This window comes from Pseudomyrmex gracilis, unplaced genomic scaffold, assembly GCF_002006095.1.
Source record: "Pseudomyrmex gracilis isolate BER0280 unplaced genomic scaffold, ASM200609v1 scaffold_48, whole genome shotgun sequence".
In the NCBI taxonomy this organism is placed as follows: domain Eukaryota; kingdom Metazoa; phylum Arthropoda; class Insecta; order Hymenoptera; family Formicidae; genus Pseudomyrmex; species Pseudomyrmex gracilis.
Window position 1 is genome coordinate 490,542 of NW_018020632.1, and position 21,388 is coordinate 511,929.

At 40.5% G+C, this 21,388-nt stretch overlaps 3 protein-coding genes across 5 annotated transcripts in view; all 3 read left to right on the plus strand.

The window, feature by feature from the left end:
- The first annotated feature begins 1,161 nt into the window (after positions 1 to 1,161).
- Positions 1,162 to 9,038, plus strand: LOC109853437 (mitogen-activated protein kinase kinase kinase 7-like). The gene is made up of 9 exons (XM_020425574.1): positions 1,162 to 1,370; positions 1,828 to 2,050; positions 2,143 to 2,260; positions 2,350 to 2,679; positions 2,848 to 2,960; positions 3,058 to 3,497; positions 3,717 to 3,819; positions 6,743 to 6,996; positions 7,164 to 9,038. Exons 1-9 carry the CDS (start codon positions 1,293 to 1,295, stop codon positions 7,347 to 7,349), a joined length of 1,845 nt encoding a protein of 614 aa, XP_020281163.1. The 5' UTR covers positions 1,162 to 1,292; the 3' UTR covers positions 7,350 to 9,038.
- A 914-nt stretch (positions 9,039 to 9,952) lies between these two features.
- Positions 9,953 to 15,851, plus strand: LOC109853453 (putative sodium-coupled neutral amino acid transporter 11). 3 transcript variants are annotated; one of them, XM_020425600.1, is made up of 7 exons: positions 9,953 to 10,516; positions 11,885 to 11,938; positions 12,820 to 12,913; positions 13,407 to 13,616; positions 14,053 to 14,305; positions 14,452 to 14,800; positions 15,001 to 15,851. In XM_020425600.1, the coding sequence occupies exons 1-7, from the start codon at positions 10,424 to 10,426 to the stop codon at positions 15,472 to 15,474; spliced, it is 1,527 nt and encodes a 508-aa protein (XP_020281189.1). In that variant the 5' UTR covers positions 9,953 to 10,423; the 3' UTR covers positions 15,475 to 15,851. The 3 variants fall into 3 exon arrangements, with proteins under 3 accessions (XP_020281189.1, XP_020281190.1, XP_020281192.1); XM_020425603.1 differs by lacking the exon at positions 9,953 to 10,516 and adding an exon at positions 10,581 to 10,782; XM_020425601.1 differs by lacking the exon at positions 11,885 to 11,938 and having other exon boundaries at positions 9,954 to 10,516.
- Positions 15,852 to 20,586: 4,735 nt separating this feature from the next.
- The window catches only part of LOC109853445 (lysophospholipid acyltransferase 5), a 9,110-nt gene continuing 8,308 nt past the window's right edge, over positions 20,587 to 21,388 (plus strand). Inside the window, exons 1-2 of the mRNA XM_020425589.1 lie at positions 20,587 to 21,050; positions 21,137 to 21,345. Coding sequence (XP_020281178.1) covers positions 21,246 to 21,345 — 100 coding nt within the window. The 5' untranslated portion in view covers positions 20,587 to 21,050; positions 21,137 to 21,245. The remainder of the gene's footprint in view (positions 21,051 to 21,136; positions 21,346 to 21,388) is intronic.

Below are 21,388 nucleotides of genomic sequence, written 5' to 3' on the forward strand. Positions count from 1 at the left end.
TTCTTCGTCGAATTTGCGCATCGACGATCGCACAAATCCTTTTAGCGGCTTTCCCCGTCCATCTCCAATCGAAGACCCTTCAACCCTTGCGAAAATTTATTATTCTCGTTAGTATCTTCTCTGTAGTTCCGTTGTTTTTTATTTGACGTTTCATTATTTTCTTTGAATAACGACGACTTAATTAGACTTCGCACGTGGCGTCCGCTGCTATCAACTTTCCTTTTAACCGTTCTTGTTTTTTTTTTTTTTTAATTTTGTTAACGCACCGAAGAAGATCCTAAAGAGATCGAAATTAAATTTTATTCGTGACAATAATTTAAATACGCTAACACCCGGTATATTGGACTCGCATCAGTCTTCTCTACTCACTTGAAATTCTCACGACCTTATTTATTTATTTATCAGACACTTATTACGGTCAAATTCGAATAATAAGAGTATCGTCGAACGGTGAATTTAATAAAAGTATTTTAGCCAGTAACAAATTTCTGCGCGAGGAAAACATCCACATTCCATCTTTATTTTTCAAATTCACGCTTCGACAAATTTCCAACGCGACTTGTATCCCTTTCCTCCCTCCTCCCCCTTCGATACGTGTATCGCGAGTATGCATATATAGTTGCACGCATTTACATTTATTTATTGATTTCACGAGCAGACGCGCAAAAATACATTTACATCATCTCGCGAACGAAACAAAATGTATATTTTTCGTGCGTAAATATACCGCGTTAAATTCTGTGTGCGCAAATTTATCTTTTCTCTCTCTCTCTCTCTCTCTCTGTTTCTCTTTCTCTTTACTTGTCGCCGCTCCGAAATCTGAATTTTACAAATTTGAGAACATACGTACCTGTAACGTCACAACGTCGTTCCTCGCGTGAATTTTCTTCGACTTCGGTCTTTGTTGTTTGTCGCCGAACGGCAAAATAATAATTTGTATTCCTTACCCAATAACTCGGAATAGGGTGTGAAGTTCAAAACAACTGATAAATATGTATGCACCTCTAAGAGTCGAATTCGCTCCAAATTTGACGCTACTAGCGCCACCTATCGTCCGAGACCATCGGTCGAAACGCCCGACGTAGTTGCGACACGTGACCGCGGAGAGGGCGTCTCGATCGCCACGAGGGGAGATTAGTGCGCGTATTGCCCTTCGCGAGGAAAAAAAAAATGGCGATTCGCGAGGTTGTTTAGAGACCAATTCGATTTATAAACACACGCTTGGGGTGCGCGAACTCGCAAATTCTGATATTAAATGTGCCCTGAAATTAATGTGATGTGGACTGTGTGCGATGGCGAGCAAAGAGATAATCGGCCATCAGCAGCAGTTCATTGAGGAAATCGATTACAATGAAATCAAGACGGAGCAGGTAGTTTTTCTCGATTCTCTCGATAAGTTCCTTTCGATTCGTCTCTCTTCTGTAACATTTTTAAATCATTTTTTTTTTTTTTTCACGTCTTTCTTCGTGTCGATCCGTTCTGTGCTCTTGGTCTTTTTTTTTTTTTTTACAAAACACACGATATATCGAAGTGATAACCTCAACCGAGAGAGAGAGAGAGAGAGAGAAGAGATTAATTTAACCTAAAAAAATTGTGCGTGCCAAAAAGTTCGAAGTAGAGCCAGGGGCTAAAGATAGTAATAAAATCCCCAAAAGATTATTTATATATACACATATATGCACTTATGTATGTACATAAAGAATTATACTATTAAAAGAAAACATGTGGTGCTAGTTTGTTTTCGTTATGTAGTTTTTGTTATATTTGAAATGTCTAATTAAAACGCGCTGTTAAAGACACGTTTCTAAACTTTGATTGACTACACAGGTAGTTGGTAAAGGTTCCTTCGGAGTCGTCTGGAAAGCAAACTGGAGAGGACAGGCTGTTGCTGTGAAACACATAAATTCCGAAGGCGAGAAGAAAGCCTTTGCAGTTGAATTCAGACAGCTCTCCAGAGTTGCTCATGGCAATATTATTAAATTGTACGGTGTGTGCAAGAACCCGGTGTGTTTGGTGATGGAATATGCAGAATGCGGCTCGTTATACAATGGTAATATTTAGCAAAAAAAGAACTTACTTACTTCGTTACTTCTGTGATTGTGCAAATATAATTAACTGTATATAATTTTGTTACACACGCAGTGTTGCACTGTACTCCTCAACCACATTATACCATTAGTCATGCTATGAGTTGGACGCTTCAGTGCGCACATGGCGTTGCCTATCTTCACAATATGAAACCAAAACCGTTAATACACAGGTAAATAGAGATACTTTTCTGACGTTTATCTCCTATATAATTTTGTAAGCAAATGGGAAGAAAGACCCTGATGAAATTTTGCTCCGCAGAGACTTAAAGCCACCCAATCTGTTGCTAGTTATGGGTGGACAGTTGCTTAAGATCTGTGACTTTGGCACAGCCTGTGATTTACACACATATATGACCAATAATAAAGGATCGGCCGCGTGGATGGCGCCAGAAGTATTTGAAGGCTCTAAGTATACAGAAAAATGTGATGTATTTAGTTGGGGTATTATTTTGTGGGAAGTTTTAACACGCAAAAAACCCTTTGATGACATTGGTGCTTCAGCCTTCAGGATAATGTGGGCTGTTCACATGGGACAAAGGCCTCCTTTAATAGAGGGATGTCCAAAGCCAATTGAGGATCTCATGACAAGGTGAAAAGAAAAATCTTGTAAAAATAATAATAATAATAAAAGAACAATGTGGTTGTAATACATGTCTTATGAAAATTTTTATTTATTACGTTAAAAAAATCAAACATTTGTGAAAAAAAAAAAATGTCTGAATGTAGTGGCAGACTTTGCTGTTTCTTTCTTTGACAGATGTTGGCAGAAAGAACCGAAAGAAAGGCCTTCCATGGACGAGGTAGTGAGGATAATGACAAAATTGTCAGAATTTTTCAATTCTCATTTAGAACCAGTTGAATATTCTTTAAGTATGTGATAATAAGTATCAAGTTTACGATTAAATTGCGTTATTTATGTGTTAAATATTAATATTTGCATGCATTAAAAACAAATGTGTTATGACAGGTAGCGAAGTTGATGATATTCACGAGAAGGAAAGATCGATAGAAGACACGTTGGATAATGCCAGTACGTTGGATTCTCGAATGAATGGCTCAATCGCAAACGGCACTGTTCGTACAATTCCAAATCCCGTGCACAGAACCGACGAAGACAGTTCCAACGGGAAAGATTCGTCGATTTCCGCGTTACGAGTCGCAACGTCGCCATTTGGCAACGACGCGTCGACAAATTTCTCGCCATATCAAAATAATTTAGGAGTTCAACGAGTACCTGACGAGTGTTCGGTATTGAATAATCACGTATCTGGCGATAATACGGATAATAATTTAGAACACGCTAAATCATCGATCCCGCAAAGTGCGTCGAGAGCTAACGGTGACAAGTTCGCCGCGTTGCAACATAGAAACTGCAATTTTACTCCGTTACACGTGGAGTGCGATCCGGTAATTCATTTCAATAACGTGTACTTTGTAACAATTTCATTGTCAAATCTTGCGAATTTTTTTCTCTCAATTACTTTGTGTATAATATTCAAAGAAAGTTTGTAAACAAAAACTTCCGTTTATCAAAGATAATAATTTTACACTTTATTGTGTTTATATACATATTTTTTAATATATAAAATTTTGTGTTTTTAATATAAAAAAAAAAAAATGTTACAGCACGCTTGGGATTTGCCGAGTTCTTCCGACACATCTTGGGAAATTCCAAATAACATGGCCGGTTTAGATAAAGTGGTTCCGAAAACGAAGAAGAATGTACAAAGTAAGTTTTGTTATCAACGTTCTTCCGTTTCTAGTAACTGGAAAGATCATTTATCAAAGATTATCGTTTTTCACACATGTATATATCTTCAACTCTGTTGGTTTGTTCTTTTTCACCGAACTAGCTGCGCCAATTCAGATTTTATCTTTTTTTTTTTTTACTTTAAAAGATAAAAACTCAGAATTAACGTTAGACCAGTTCAGCGAAGAAGAACAAACCATGTTGTATCGTGCGTGTGTACGTGTGCGTGCGCGCGCATCGTTGTCTCTAAATCCGCACACTCTACATTTTAAACTACGAAAGGTTTAGCGATCGAGAAGTTAATTTTAATAACTAACAACTGTGGTACAATATAATTTCACATATCGATATATATTTGCGATTGAATTATTAAAATTAACTTGAAAGAAAGTTTTATTTAAATATACGCGCGGTGGTCGCGCGAGTATTTCTCAGAACAGATGCCGAAAAAAGATCGCAAAGAGGCTGTGGCACCAAACTGGCTGACTGTGCGAGACCTGTCTCTGTCGCGTTGCGAAGGCATACTGCCAGAAGAAACGTTTAACGGGGAAGAATTGTCTGTGCCTTATGCGGCTCTAATCAATGCGCGAATTTATTACGAGTTACGCGAGATTTATTTATTATCTCGAAGTTGCGTCGTTGCGTTTATTTTTAAACGGCGGGAACAACCGCCGAAAAATATTGCGCGTTTCGCAAATAATTGCGAAAAATCGATTGTTCGTCGGAAAAGAGATGCGCAATTTTTTTTTCTTGATCATTATACGCGCGCGAGATTCGAGAAGCTCTCTTCGAGATGACTAATATGTCGGACAACGTGAAACATTTTAATGGACACAATGCCTCCGCGAGCTGACACGGGGCGTAACGTTTTGAGCTTACAGAGCAGCGCTTTAGTGGTACACACGAAGTAGATTATTTTTGGCCTAGAATACTAAGCACCGCGCGCTGTGACTCACCGGGCGCCTTCACCGACCGAGAGTCTTCGTCTCTCGCCCGCGTCTTGGGCGCGTTGCTCATAATGCGTTTCTACGAAAGCGATTCATCGCAATCACGTAGTTTCTCCCGCGAAGTAATTAAGTTTCCGTTTTCGCAAGAAACAATTTTTTTACGTTGCTACGATTGTTGTTTCTTCTACCGTTATCTTTGGTTTTTTTCTTTTTTTTTCAAGTCTTGCGTAATCTTCGATGTATGAAGTTTCTTTTTATAAATTAAATAATTTCAATTCTAAATAATTTTTCAATTCTTAGGAAATGATAAATGTTATGTTTACAGCGACGAGCAGTTTGTGTAAAATAAATTGTAAACATGGTCGATAAAAGGAACATGTGGAAGATTAAGTGGAGTTAAAATAAGAAAGAAAGAAAAGAAAAGAGAGAGAGAGAGAGAGAGAGGGAGAGAGTTGTAAAGCTCGGTATATGCTATATTCATCGAGGGTTCGTCGATCGGCGGAGTTCTCTCTCTCTCTCTCTCTCTCTCTCTCGGTGTACCCTGGCAAAGGGCCCGTGTAGCCGCAATAGCAGCCGCCGATGTGTGCGCGCGTGCACTAAATTTAACTGACGACTAATCGGTAGGACGTGTGACTCGCTTTTGATTGGCACGTTGCGACGACGACGAAGAAGAGAACGGCCGTGTCCCGTCAGCGGACGAGGGGAACGCAAGGAGAAGAGCGAGGCGAACAAGCGGAAGAGCAGCAGCAGCAGAAGAAGAAGAAGAAGAAGAAGAAGAAGAGCAGAATAAAGACAAACGGGAAGATAAAGGGGAAGAAGAAAACGAATGACTACGATCGCGACAAAACGAAGCGAAAGAGAAGAAAAAAAAAAAAAAGAAATCAGGCACAAGATTCTCTCGAGGATGAATCAAGCCGCGGTGCGTGTTTTGTTCTTGGCTCGTGTACACGCTCTTCGCAGCGTTTCTCGTCGAATTGTCCAGGGTGGGGGGTATTTAGAAGCAGGTGTGGCTGAGTCAGCATCCCCAATATAGACGTGCGTTTGTTTAGTAGAGAGCCGACTCCCTACGGAGGAGCATCTCCCGCCGATCGCAGGTCGCTAAGCGCGCAATATAACGAGCTCGATTTTATCGAGGACACATCGATCGACACGACCGGGAAATTTCATCCCTCGAGAACACGGCCGTTTCCCGGATCACTCTATTGAATAAATCTTGTTAGCGATATCGTCGCGAGATTATACGAGGATTCGCGCACTCGTTATTCCCAGCCGTCCCGGTGAGAAAGAGAGCGAGAGAGAGAGAGAGAAAGAGCCGTATCCAGGTATTTCTTCACGGCGTCGCGCGTTATCTCCGAACAGCGGAAATTTCGTGGATCTTCACACCCCCGATTTCATCTTGATGACGAGGATCTGATTGCGAAGGAATCGAACGAAGGAAATTATGCCGACGAGATCGGTCGCGTTGTTGGCACGCGGAGGATAAATCGCACACGATACAAAACACGTTTTTTAACTGCGTCGAGGTAACCGCAGCTCGCGCGAGAGGAGCGGCAGGTGGATTGGATTCGACATGTGCGACGACTACCCGGAGATCGTCGGCACCGACACGCTCAAGCGCTGCTGGGTTCTATTGCGTTAGTACAGAGCTTAGATTGTTCTTGTGCCGAGAGAGAGTGTTGTATACGATATAAGATCGTTGCAAGCGTTATTAAAGTATATATATGTTGGTTTTGAATTTCCGGAACTCTGGTAAGAATCGGAACTCGCGATAGAGTCCGCCAATACCGCAAATACGATAAATACATAAATGTTTCTTGAAGATATATACGTTGTATGTGAAACTGTGTATTTTTTTTTCTTCGGGATTAGACGTATCATTGACAATGCAAATTTAATTTATAGCAGGATGTATAAGAGATGACCGTTAAGGATCGTAATAAATTTTCGCGCCGCAGGTAACAGCACCACGAGTGAAGACTTGGGCAACGTTTGCCGCCTCTTGGATGCCGACCTTAGGCCGCTCACACCTGATTACGATTGCGAACGTTCGCGGGAGATCTTTGAGGAGCACAAGCAGATAGCGCAGGAATATCTCAAGGTCCAAACGGAGATAGCGTTGTTGAGCCAACACAAGAACGAAATGTTGAAGAACTTCGGTATCGACAGCCTGAAACAGCAGAAAGAATTGCGCGAGCTGGAGGATGAAAAGGTGTTTCTTTTGTGCTCTTTTGTAACACGTAAGGTTGTAATCTAGTATACGCGCAAAGGTTGATTGAAAAGTTCAATGTGAGTTTTTTCACACAGCTTTTCTGGGAAATGTCGGCGAATTTTAATAACACACACACACACACACAAACACGTCATCGTCATTTTCAGGAGTCGCTGTTGCAGCTGTGTTTCAATCTGAAGCGGCAGTTGCAGATCATGAAGGATCAAAGATTAAACGGGGCGTTGACGAACGCGGCAACCGCCGCTTCCGCCGCGCCGACGATAGGACCCGCCGTTTCCGGAAACAATGGCTGGGTGGTGGTACCACGTCAGGATCCATCTAGGCTCTCGTGAGACATCACGACGCACCAACGTATATCCGTGGATCTCGACGAGAATGTACTTATGTCAGATCAATTTGCATTATTATAGCGGCGATCTGATCGGCGATGTGCAACAACACACACACGTACTGGAATCAAAATTCCAATTTTTGTACGGAATCAAAATCCAATCAACATCGCGCCCCGCTTGCTACCCCGATAGAGTGGAGAGCGCGACTATATATATTAATACAAGTCATATTAATATAGTCACGCTTACCGAGAGACCGTTTTCTCTATTCGATTTCGATTTAAAATCGAGATTTCGACACGACGTGTGATACCGTATATCTATACGGACTATTTCTTATCTTACGAGATATGGAAGGCGATAGTTTCAGGTACATGTTACACAGATACGCCTCGCGTTCCTTTTTAGGGTTCCTTTTACTGAGTTTTGCGGTCGCATCTTTTTTTTTTTTTTTTTATTTTCTTGCCACGTCACGTTCTTCGCGTTTGCAGTGTTGATTTTATAAAGCAGCTAAACGTAACGTTTAAATATAAATCTGTTATTAACGGGATTTATTGATGCAACGTGAGTTTCTTCAACTGGAATACCTCGAAGATAGTTTTAATTACGCAGTCTAGTCGCTTGGATAAATAATCCACGATGTTTTTAATTTATTAGCATTTCAACGTGCTGCAGCAATGATACGCGTGTGTGTGTGCGTGTGATAAGTTTTTATTTTATTTAAGCTGTCAGAGCTTCCTCCTGTCTAGAGGAACAATATTTTTTGCACAGACTTCTTATCTTGAATTAACGAATATATGGATGGATAATCCTTTAGATTACATTTTGATTTTTAAATTACAGTTAGTAATTATATATGTATTTCGTTTGTATATGTATATAAATTGATGAAGCAATGAAAAGATTTTAATATATATATTTACATATAAAAGGTATACATTTGCCTGTTTGGTTGAATTGTGGCCAAGAAGAGACCTCGTCTCGCTTATTAAAATCTTTTTGCTTCATCAAGTGCTGCGATTGTTTTAACTATTGTATATAGCTATTTTATGTCTCGCAAAAATGAGAATCGAACTCGAATATTTTGCGACAACACAGACAAACAAAAGAATGAGTTGCGAAAATAAATTTAAAATTTATTTGCGACAAGTACATAAAAATCACTTTAAAAAGCTAAGGGACGTGTGTTAACTTTACTTCCGGAATTTAATAACGAAGCAAAAACGCGAGAGTCACGCAAGACAAAAGTATCCAATACGCATACTGGAAGTGTTCGGAAAAAATGTTTTACGTTAGAACGACGATGCGACCGTTTAAGAATTGAGCGAAATATGAGCATAAAATGATGACGATTAAACGAACACTCATATATATATATGTGCAGGAAATGGAAATAATATAAAAAAACCCACGCATGTTAATATTAGGCAGCAATTCGCTCTGATCTGTTTTTCTTTTTTTTTTTCTTTTTTTTTCCGGAAATGTAGAACGTAACGAAGTGTTTTTGAAATCGTCTTGGCGTATCTTACTCTCTTATGAGACTTATATCAAGCAATAAAGCAATTACTTAAGAGGGTGCGCGTTCTTTTTCGACAATTTTGTAATGTAAAATTGTTTTTGAACACCCTCCCCCCAGTGACAGTGTAATATAGAAAATGTAAATATAATTTTGACATGTGCTGCAAGATACTTCACTTTCTGTTATGTTTTTGTATGTTATATCATACCCATGACGAAATCGATGTAAGCGACGTCCAATAAAATTTGCGTACGTATGTACTTTACGCACGTACGTATATTGACACAATGCTAACAAGATAATACGTAATTGTTACAAAAAAGTTAAACGAGATGCCAATAAACAAGAGACGCGCGCGAGAGACGTAATTGCTCAACTTTCAAACGTTTTCCTCGAGTTTTTATTGGCAGTTGTAATTCGTCAATTACGAGCTGCGAAATTTGTGTCGAAGGGGAAAATGAAAGTCCGGTCTCTTCAATCTCATTCTTTACAGACGCGTCTAGCATCTGAATTCATTTTTTCGTAATTAAATTCTTGCGAGAGAGACAGAGAAAGAAAGAGAGAGAGAGAGAGATAAAGTCAGCGCACGATCGTGTGTTATTATTAATGATTTCGAACATAAAAATCGAACATATTCGTTGCTGCAATGCATCATCGCGAAGCCGCGATGTGTGCACATGTCACGCAACAAATTGCGCGCATTAAACCGAGTCTCGGATGAACAAATGAAGGCGAGAAGATATACGCCAGCGCGAAATCAATAAACTCCCGGTCGTACGCGCTTCGACATTTCCATGATGCGAAAGCACGAGAAATAGAAAGGAAATAGGACGCGACCGGTTGCTCTAAGGGGAAAGAGAGAAGGGGGGGGATGCCGAGAGTGGGAAGACGAGATATGAATGAGAAGAGGGGTGGCAGGTAGAGGGTGTGCGAATATGAGAGGGAGGGTTGGAGAGGAAGGAAAGGGTGCGCAAATACGTGGGTGTGCATTGACTGGGGCAAGAAAAACGAGCGAGAGAGAGAGAGAGAGAGATAGATAGATAGATATATATAGAAAGAGAGCTATAGAGAAATTGCCAATTCGAGATACCGAGGGAAAGCGAAAGGGGGTGTGAAAAAATTCGGAAAAAGATGATGGAAAGATGGAACGTGACCGGGGGCTCGCGATGAGGAGAAAGAAAAATGGGAAGAGAGAAAAATTGGAGAGAAACGCGAAAATATATTTGCGCGCGTGCGTGAGCGGACTCGAACGGGGGAGAGATTGAAGGGAGAGAGAGAGAGAGAGAGAATAAAGGGGAGCGCACATCCCCGCGAGAGGGAAAGAGACGGAGCGACGAGGAACACCGAGGGGTGGGACGAGGCGTGAGATGGCCGAGGAAGGGGGCGAAAGACAGACCGGAATTTCAGACGTCTACGGACCAGCCTGCGAGCCTCGTTCCCTCCCTTTAAGTTTCGCACGTTTTTTTCTCTCTCACATCACACATCTCATTTCCCCCCGTTAGTTAGACCATCTTCTCCGCGAAGAGGAGCTCGATAGAAGACGCAAAACGAGAGGATGACCGTTCCGAGAGGATCAGGATCGAGCGATGCCGACGACGACGAGAAGAGATACATCCTGGAGATGATGAAGAAGAACGTCGGCGGAGAGGTGAGAGCAAACCCGATGTGACAAAAACGGCGTATATATATATGTACATACATATATATCTGCTATATCGTTGCGCGACGGCGGATGTGGCGGTTTTCGCGTGTGTCGATTTTCTTCTCTTTCCGGTTTCCGCTTCCTTTCCGCTTTCGCGTAACAATCGCGACGCGCGACAAATCAGTATTCGTTCGGCGAATCGTTAAAAACACACACACAGTAACGAAGAAGAGAACGATTTGTTGATTTGTTTCGCGAATTTTCCGAAAACCGTGAGCACGTTATTCGACGAACAATAAGACAATTTCGCGCTTACTACCGAGTGATCAGTGTGTTTGCAGACAGATATTTCGCGATTTGGATAGATTATATATATATATATACATATATTTTTTTTTCTTTTTGTTCTATATATATATATATATATATATATTTTTTTTTTTTTTTTTTTTCTTTTTGTTCTATATATATATATATAAAGGAGATCAGTTGGCGCTCTTCTACTCTCTCAACGGATAACTTACTGTCGAGAGCAATTCCATCTGTCTCTGTCAATTATATAGTTTAGCGAAACGTCTACGTTTCGGAGAATCGCGCGCTGTTTTCTTTGACGGATAGAACGGCGAAAGTAACTTTCGCCACTTGGTTCATTTCATTCGCAAACAACTCATCGCGTTCTTCTTCTTCGCTTAATCTTCACGTTCGAGCGCGCGCGCGTACGGTCTTAATCTTTATTGTTTCACTATTCTCACGGATTTTCGCCCGTGTAATAGTCGCGCACAAACCGCGCGCGCAAAACTTCGCAATTACGGGGTTTTGCGAGCGAAAGAGTGACATTTTCGAGATTAGTATTTTAATTAAAATTTCTGCGTTGTGTGTGTGTGTATGAACATATCTATACGCACAACACACATACACACAGACGTTCACAATTTCGCTCCAATTGAGAAATTACCTGTAATTGACATTTTTCGTTCAAAACGTGTCGTTCGTTTCAAACCGCTCAGATTTCTCCGACACCGATTTTCTCACGAATTTCCTTCTCGTAGAAAACTTCGCACGCGTTCTTCCTTTCGAAAAAAAAACGCGCCGCAAAACGAAGGGAATCGCGTCAGCGGAGTAACGGACGAGGAACGCGCGTTTCTTTTTTTTTCTTTTTTTTCAATTTATCGCGTTTTGACACACGCGTGTCAAGTAAACAAATAAATATGTATAATAAAAATAACACAAATGTGTTACATAACAAACATAATAAACAATATGTAACGCATAAATAATAATAAACGTATATTGTAACTATACGTACTGCACGCGCGTGCGCGCGCGCGCAATTATCGCTTTAATTAAATTACATTGTTTCGAAACTTGGAACAGGTTGTCAGCGTCGGATGGGAAGAATCCTACGACGACATGCAACAACTAGTCGGGGTGAGAATGAACAGCTCGTGTCACAGCTCGTTTCAATTTCTATTTTCCGTTCTTTTATCTTAATTATTAGCAACACGAAGCGATTCGTGTTGCGCACGCATGAAATACAACCCCCTCCTTCCCTTCCCGATCTTTCGCCTCAAATTTCCCAAGTTTTCGCTTCGCGCGCGACGTGGTGGTTTGTAGAAGTAGGCGTCAAACAGAAACTTCCACGCTTCTCGCTAATTGGCCTATTGACATCTCGATTAAACGGCCTGTTTCAACGAGAGACCCGACTAGGGGTCGATGCACTTTACTTGATATTCGTCAATTTGCATGAATCGTTCGTTTATATTTGCGAACAAACATCCACGCTCAAAGTCGTTGCACGTGCGCCGCGCTATCGTATTCGACTTTGCACAAACACAAACGAGAGAGAGAGTAGTAGTTTGCGCTTTTATCGCCCTCGCGTCCGCATGTCACACTCTCGCACACACGCCGCTGTAATATCACTTGAAATTATTCCGCCGCGGCTACCGAATAACAGAATAGTTGACGTTTGTTGTCCGACAGTTGATTTATGTATCCCGCGCTCGCGGGGATTTTGCCGCACCGACGCCTCGAAATGACGGATTTTTTTGTTTTTTTTTGTTTTTTTTTAGCGTCTCGGCGATTTTATCGCCGGCGTTAATATTTATAAGGAAACGAAATCTGCGAAATATGTGCGTATCGGATTCGCGCGGCCAACCGCGTCACGTAACGCTAATTAGCATTGCGTCGTAAAGTTAATTATGCATTGCTTCTTTCTCTCTTTCTCTTTCTTTCTTTCTCTCTTTCTTTCTCTCTCGCACGTATTTTCTTGTAAACCCGTACAAGGTGATATATATCGATGCGTATTACAGGAGGATGAGGAGGAAGAGGAGACCGGCAAATTCAGCAGCCTGCCGCTCGCGAGTTTCAACTTCATTAACTCCATCATCGGCAGCGGTGTTATAGGTAAATGTGAAATATATGTGTTCTTGCCGTTTTTTGTCTAAGAAAATAATATATTACACACGTCATAAATAATTTTTTCAAGCGAATTTTCTTTTCACAGAATAAAGGCGAAATTGTGCAAACAAAATCGATACACCGCTCTATTTTGTTAGGTCGCGCACATCTCAATTATGTGTTGTTATTTTAATTATTTTATTTATATATATATTATACTAATTATTATATTATATTATATTATATTATACATATCGTCGGTGAATAATGCGTGAAGAACTTAATTGCAAAATGATTAATGTTTTTTTTCTAAATAAATGTCAATTGTTGTCGTTTGTGCGACATTTCGATCCGAAACGAATTCCCGTTTTCGTCGCGCAAAGGACGATCCCATTCGGCACGAACGGAAGTTTTTATTCGCAATGTTATTTTTGTACGACGAAACGTTACAACGTGCATTCGCGGATGTGAAGTTTTTTTCTTTTTTTTTTTTTTTTAGGAATACCGTACGCGTTGCACCAAGCTGGCTTCGGCCTCGGCATCGCCCTATTGATCCTGGTGGCTACGTTAACCGACTACTCGTTGATTCTCATGGTGCGAAGCGGTCACATATGCGGCGAGATGAGCTATCAGGGCCTGATGCGAGCGAGTTTCGGCCGAGCCGGATTCTACATCCTCACGGTTTTGCAGTTCTTCTATCCGTTCATAGGTACGTCGAATTTTTTTGCACGCGCAAAAATTTTTATTACGTTATTTTATTAATTCTTCTATATGTAATGCGCTTAACGCGATAGATATTTTGTTTCGCGCGCGCAGCTTTTATATATTTTTTTTTTATTTCTCTTCGCGTATATAGATTTTGTTTTCTCTCGTCAAAGCGTTTTCTTTCTCGTTGTGATCGATTATTCATTTTGTTCGTTCGCATCAACAACACATTTGATCTCTCTTTTATTTTTCTCTATTCGCACGCGTTTTTCGTTATTTTGTTACGTATTATTGTTCTTCCGCTTTAGCTTGGGAAAATAATCCAGAAATAGAAAATGTCATCGCTCGTAAACACATCGACGAAACGAGCGCGTTTGTTTTATCGACACACACACACACACACACACACACAAATACATAAAATGCTTTTACGTTTGCAGCGATGGTATCGTACAACGTGGTCGTGGGCGACACGGTCACGAAGGTCCTGATAAGAGTCACGGGAATGCACGAGACAAATATATTCGCGCACCGGCAGGTTGTCATCCTTCTGGCCACCCTAGGCATCACCATTCCGCTTTGTTTGTACAGAAATGTCGCGCGATTAGCGAAGATCTCATTTCTCTCACTGGTCTGCGTCGGATTTATTCTCCTCGCAATCTTCATACGAATGGACACCATGTCCGCTCTGGTGTAAGCAGAAATAAAAAAACAAACACTTTCTTACTCGTGGAACAACTCTCGTAAAGAAGATAGTTTCACCTGGTTTTTTTTTTTTTTTTTTTTTTAAATGTAAACTGTCGCGCGTGATCGCAATGTGTTTTTTTAATTAATTTCAGTCCGGATCGCACCGACAGTTGGAGATTCGCCAATTTTCCGGGAGTAGTTCCGTCCGTCGGTATCATGGCGTTCGCCTTCATGTGTCACCACAACACCTTTCTGATTTACGGCTCGATCGAGAGAGCGACGCAACAGAAATGGGACGTTGTTACGCACTGGTCTCTATTCACGTCCTTCATCATCGCCGCGGCCTTTGGAATCGCCGGCTACGCCACATTCACGTCATACGTTCAGGGCGATCTCATGGAGAATTACTGCTGGGACGACGATCTCATGAACTTCGCCAGAGTCATGTTCAGCGGCACGATCCTTCTCACCTTTCCGATCGAATGCTTCGTCACGCGTGAGGTAAACTTTCTCTCCCTTCTCGCGCGCGTGTCCGTCTCACGACGCCGAGTTACATCATACGGGGAGATCTTTACTTTATACGGGAACAAGTATTTTTAAATAAAATTGTGTAATAAAATTATAATTTTATTAAATTGATAAGAGATAAAAATAATACTTCTTATCGGAGTAACGGATTATTATGTTTTATCGCTTCTCAGGTGCTTATGACGGCGATCAAAGGCACACACGAGTTAGAATCGCACGAGGCTTACGTGCCTAACTCGGACCGCAAGTACCTGATAATTACTCTGACGATAGTGTTCGTAGCGTATTTGATTTCCATGCTGACGGACTGTCTGGGGATCGTTCTCGAGTTAAACGGTATTCTTGCCGCGGTACCGCTCGCCTACGTTCTGCCCGGTCTCTGCTACCTCAAACTCGAGGAGGGACCCATTTTCTCGTCCAAGAAGCTTCCGGCCCTCGGTCTGATGACCAGCGGCATTCTGGCCGCAATCTCGGGCCTGTTGCTGCTCATACTCAACAGCAGCTCATCCGGCACCTGCTTCCACGGCAAAGTTATGCCGTACTGCGTCAACAACTCGACGACGACGTCGTCGTCGTCGCTGCTAATCGACGCGACCGCGACGTCCGCCGAGGACCTACTAATCACCAGCACGGAGTCCGAAATCTAAGCTCTTTCTAACAAGCAGCACGGTAAATCTTTAGTTTTACAATCGAGTAAAAGTTTGCCGAACAAAAACATGAAAGTACGAGAGTTGCGCTTGATAGAGAGAAACAGGAATAAATAATTTATATAATGTATATAAACGTGCAAAATCGATAAAAATTCATTCGCTCGAAAACAGATCGAACAACATATTAATATGTATGTGTACGCGTGTAACAAAACAAAAACCAAATCCGAAACCTGACATTGAAACTTATATAACTCGTTGTTTGATGCAACGTCTCAATAAGAAATTCAAGAACATCTTCAAAAGAGAAACAAACGGGAGATTGAAAAAGTTTCTATAAAAAATTATATCCAAACATGAAACAAATCTTTTTTGTTCTTTTTCGAATAAATATGTTTGTAATATAAGAGAAAAGATATATACCGAGTAATTTAAAAAAAAACAAAACAAAACAAAAATTACAACAAATACGCAAAAGAATTACAAATCCTATTACAGCGTCCTATTGCCAGTATATAGCGATAAAAAAAAAAAAAAATTACACTTGATCACACGGATAACATTTTATTGTCGCGACGACTCTCTCAGCTGAAAAAAAAAAAAAAAAAACAAGCAAAAAAAGAGACTTCGACATAAAATTTATAGTTGCGTAAACAAATATGTGCACAAATTTACCAGAAAAATAGAACACCATTATTTATTACGTATAAAAAAAAAAAAAAAAAACATAACGATTAGAAAAATGTGCACGATCTGGAAGATTGAATTAATTTAACGCTCGCAATACGATGAAATCAATGCAATACAAGGATTACGGGCTTACGAGCGAGAAATCCAAAACATCGGCAATAGATTACATGTAATCGTTCTTCCCGCCATTTAGTCGAATATATATATATATATATATATACATACATATATATATATATATATATGTATACGTATATGTAGATTATTGAGTGTTTATCCAAATTTGTCGGATATATTTGAAATGTTCTCCAATATATTCAAGAATATATGAAATGAAAATAAGATAAGTTTTTTCGAATCTATATAGTCGTGTGCAATGAGCTTGAAATTCACGAGCAAGGACGATTATAAACTTTTAGTGCGACGCACATAATTGTTAGACAGACACAGAATTTTAAAACACGTACCAATCGACGATAACGTGAACTCTTTCGATGATATTATTATTACTATTATTATTATTATTATTAGAGATACGGAACAGGACTGTTGCATATATTTTGTCCTGATGAAGTTCCAGAATGCGTAACGGGAGAGATTCTTCGAATGCTCGAATTTTAAGAAAACTATATAGTGTTAACGTGATAATTAATCGTTATATAATTGTGATTAGATAAAAAACATCAACGTATATAGAACGCGTATGTGTGTGTGTGTGTGAGAGAGAGAGAGAGAGAGAGGGATGAGAACTCTCATTATATATTTTTCAGAGAAATATTGGAAAACAGAAACACACGGTTTCTAAATGAGAAATGTATGTGTGTATACGCATGAGCATGCGTACAGATGTGTACGTGTATCTATACACACACATACAAGATAACACTATATGTTTATATTTTCTCTTGACGAGGGACTAATATTGAATGTTGACGGTAAAGAAGACGTGTAAACGCAGAAAAAAATCGCATTGTTTGATTTTTTCAACTTGTCTTGCTTATATAAAAGATAATCGAGATAATTTTTGCTCTCTATCTTGTGGAGAAAGAAAAAAAAAGAGAAGAAAATTATAATTTTTGATTATTTTTCTCAAGAAAAAAACTCGCGTGAGATTGACACACATACGACCACATACACACGAGCTTTTCGAATTAAAAAACGCGTATTTATTTTCACAACAAGTGAAAGTAAAGCGGAAAAAATTTAATAAAAATTTGGCGCGCCGGCACAATCATGGCACTCAGGTTTCTCGCTTAAAATCTGAATTTGGATTGACTTATAAAAATCATCTTATCGCGCACGGAAGATTTTGACTTTTTGCGTAGGCAAATTATTTTCACTATAGTTCACAAAAGAGTGAGATAGAACGAGAGCATAGAGAGCTACAATGACGTTGTCTATGTAAACGAATCAAAATATTATAGACAGAACTACAATGACACAATCAAAAAAAAAAAAAAAAAACAAAAAACAAAAACAAAATAAAAAAACAAAAAACAACAAAAAACACAAGTTTGCGCTTTACGTAATTTAAATTATTATAATCAAAGACCACAGAAGAAGAAAGTATTTATTGCGCATGCCGCGCATACTATACCGTAGAATATAAGAAAATGGATCACAAATATGTTTACCTGTTTACGTATATTTGATGAATATAACGAGAAAGCCTATTTAGGATATAAGAAACTATTTAAAAGAGTTTAAAACTATATTATAGAAAGCGCGAGCAAGAAAGGGAGGAATATATATATATATATATATATATCACACCTGTTGTGTCAAAACGTTTAAAGAGAAAGGAAGTTAAGGAAGAGATTTTGGGGGAATATAATAAAATAAAATCACATTCGCAAAATATACATATGGAAAATCTAATGGAGAGCGCGCGACAAAAAGATTAAAACACAACAGAGAGACACGTGTATTCGCACATATGTTTTGCGCGTGATTGCGGCACGCTATCACGCACATACACACGCTTTGTTGTTGTTGCGTGAAACAGATACGGTTGTGTGTATGTGCGTGCGCGCGCGCGCGCGCGTGTCTTTCGCGTGTCAGGAACAAACTTTCCGCATTACGTCCAGAATTATGAACGCGCTATACTTGCGAGAAAGAAATACATATACTTTATATATATACTATATATATTATATAATTTAACTATATATATATGTATACACAAAAACAAAGTGTGAGCGCACAAGGGAGAGAAGGGAGAGAGAGAGTGAGAGAGAGAGAGAGAGAGAGAGAGAAGAGAAAACTTATATTTTGCAAAGAGAAATCATCGTCTTCGCGAAACTTCACACACTCTCGTTTCAAGTTCCTGATCTTTTTTCCTGAGCTCTTACGCGTCAAACCGAGAGTTCGATAAATTACATACATACATACATGGTTGTGAGCTTTACACACGTATTTTAATGACATTAAGATTATCGTTATCGATTCTCAGATGTAAAACACACACATAACACACACACTCACAATCGAGCACGTGAATATATATATATATATACACCGGAAGAGTTTTTCCGCGTTCAAGTTTATTACCGCGCATAGATGGTTCAATTACGACTCTAAAAAAACATTAGCCGCGGACTAAAGACTTTTACACAAACTTTCCCTTCGCTCTCACAAGCAACACGACATGCCGAACAACCGTGTAATCAATAAAGCGTTCCACGTACGCGAACAAAAAAAAAAAAAAAGAAAAAAAAAAGTAAAGATGTTTATAAATGACTTAGTCCAAGCAACTTTGACTCGTTTGTACTGTGATACTTGTGTTTCGTAACGCTTTCCATACGTGCGCAAACTCTCTGCAAACTCACGAGACTCACGACACTTTACTGCAACTTTTGCGAAAATAACATCGATGCGTATTTTTTTACATACATTTAATATGTGTCACCTTCATTTACAAGCAAACTGACTCGTCGGCCAAAGATAGAACAGCAGAGGTAATTAATATGTTAAATTTATCCACAGTTAATTTATTCCAGTTAAATTTATTCGACGCGAATAAATTATTAATGCAAAAAATACGCGAGTATCAGACAAAAAAATAAAGAGAGAGAGAAAGATTCGCATTCAAACTCGCTACTTTATATACTTTTTAATGTAATCTCTCTTATTTTTCCAAAATATTTTTTTGGATTTACGAACAGAGAGAGAGAGAGAAGCAAATTGCAACAAAAAAAAAAGAAAAAAAAAAAACAATTGAAGAAAGTTGTATGCGGGAAAGTGCAACAATTTCACAGACAGAAGATGCGTGTTCAGAGTGTTGGTTTGCGTGCTGGCACGCAAGAGATATGTGTGTGTGTATGCGTGTGCGTAGCCGCGTGCGGAGAGATTGTTCGAAAAAAAAACAAAAAAACAAAAACAAAAAAAAAAAAAACAATTGTCTCACGTACTTTGTAAAATGGCGATCTCGCGGATTATTCCATTCGTCGCGGGTCTTCCGACCATATTTATTCTGTGATAGATACACATGTGTTTACAAGGCGATGCTGCGGGTGTGCGTGGCGCGCGCGCGCCCACAATGCTAAGCTGTATGATGTTACCTATAATAAAAATTTATTTCGCAAAATAAGACAAATTTAAGATTAAAACGCAAACTGTGTTCTTCTCTCTGTTACGTTTAATGCGCTCTTATTTCTCTTTTGTTTTTTTTTGACCCACAAACCAGTTGTATGTTCCTCTCGTCCTTACGTTTCGATCCACCTTTTCAAGATCAAAAAAAACGAGCGTGTGTGATTCGCAATTCCCTCGTCTCGCATTGTTATCTTTCTTCTTAAATTGTCCGCATTCCCGCGACGTCGAGTCACGCTTTTTTCTGGTTTTACGTCCGCGTATCTAAAAAAAAAAAAAAATGATCGAGCTACAGACTTCGCTCCTCTCTCCGCTTATCTCGACGATCTATTGTAGAATTTCACTTGATAAATGAGAGCAAGAGTGAGTGAAAGTGTTTTAGAAATACTCATGCGCGCAAATTTCACCGCGCGAGTTTTCAGAGAAAGCGTCACCGTTGCCGCTACTTTTATCTCTTCTCGATGTATCGATTCAAACCGTTCATTTGCGCGACCCACTCCTCTCTCCCTCCTCTTCGAGAGAAGTGTTCGAATGATCGACGACTACGGAAGTGACTGACATTGTTGACTTTTCTGTCAATCGCCGCCAATCACCGCCGCATAATTGTCGTGACGAACGAAACAAACACGCGGGTAAATTGTTCACAACCGTGACCTTGTTCGGGACGGCGCAGACGCGCGTTTTCAATTGCGCGTTTCCCGCGCCTGAATCGATTCGCCGCCGAGCGCCGCCGCCGCCGCGACGCCGCTGGTCTCACCCCCGTTGTCCGCACCGCCCTGATGCGGGCTTCTTGGCCGCCTGTCGGCCTAGTTGGCCCTCAGTCAACCACAGTCGTTCCGTTTGGTGCGATAGTCCGGAGGAAACTGATCGCTCGAGTGAGAAACCCGTTTCGGACCGCGAAGATCTCGCCGATGTCCTGATTAATTCGCAGGCACGACGACGATGTGCCCTCGAGCGTCGTCGTCGTCATTATCGTCATCGTCGTCGTCGTCTCGATTACACAGCGTGGTATCATCGTCGTCGAAATTTATTCTTAGCGCAAGTCGCACACAATGGAACAGCTGTAGCAGCGCAAGGATAGCCGCTGCCGCCGCCGCCGCAGCAGCAGCAGCCTCGGTGGTGGTGACGACGGTCGGTGGTGATTGGTGCTGATGGTGGCGACAACGGTGAAGGAAGAAAGGTTAATCCCGCGGTCTCGTCTCTCTCGTGCGAGCGCAGCTGTTCGCGTAACGCGCTCAACAGCGAAAACGAATCGTCGTCGTTTGCGTCTCGTCGTCACACGCGACGTCTCGTCGGTAAACAAAAAAATAAAAATTTAAAAAAAGTAAAAAAAAATAAAAAAAAAATTTAAGCACGCGCCGCGCGGTGTTTCGTGTTTTAGCCGAGTCGTCGGCGTAATAATTTTTTCTTCGCGCGAGGATCCTCCGCCACTGGCGCGTGTTGTCTGACACGCAGCAACTTGGCAAGCAACAAAACCGTCGTCGTCAGTCATGGACAACGTGGCGCACAGCCCGGGCGGGCTCGAGAGGTTGGCGACGCTCCTGGGCGCACCGGAAGCCGCGCTGCGCCTCCTGCTTTCGATTCTGTTGGGTAAAGTAACTGTTTTTTTTTTTCTTTTTTTTTTTTTTTTTTT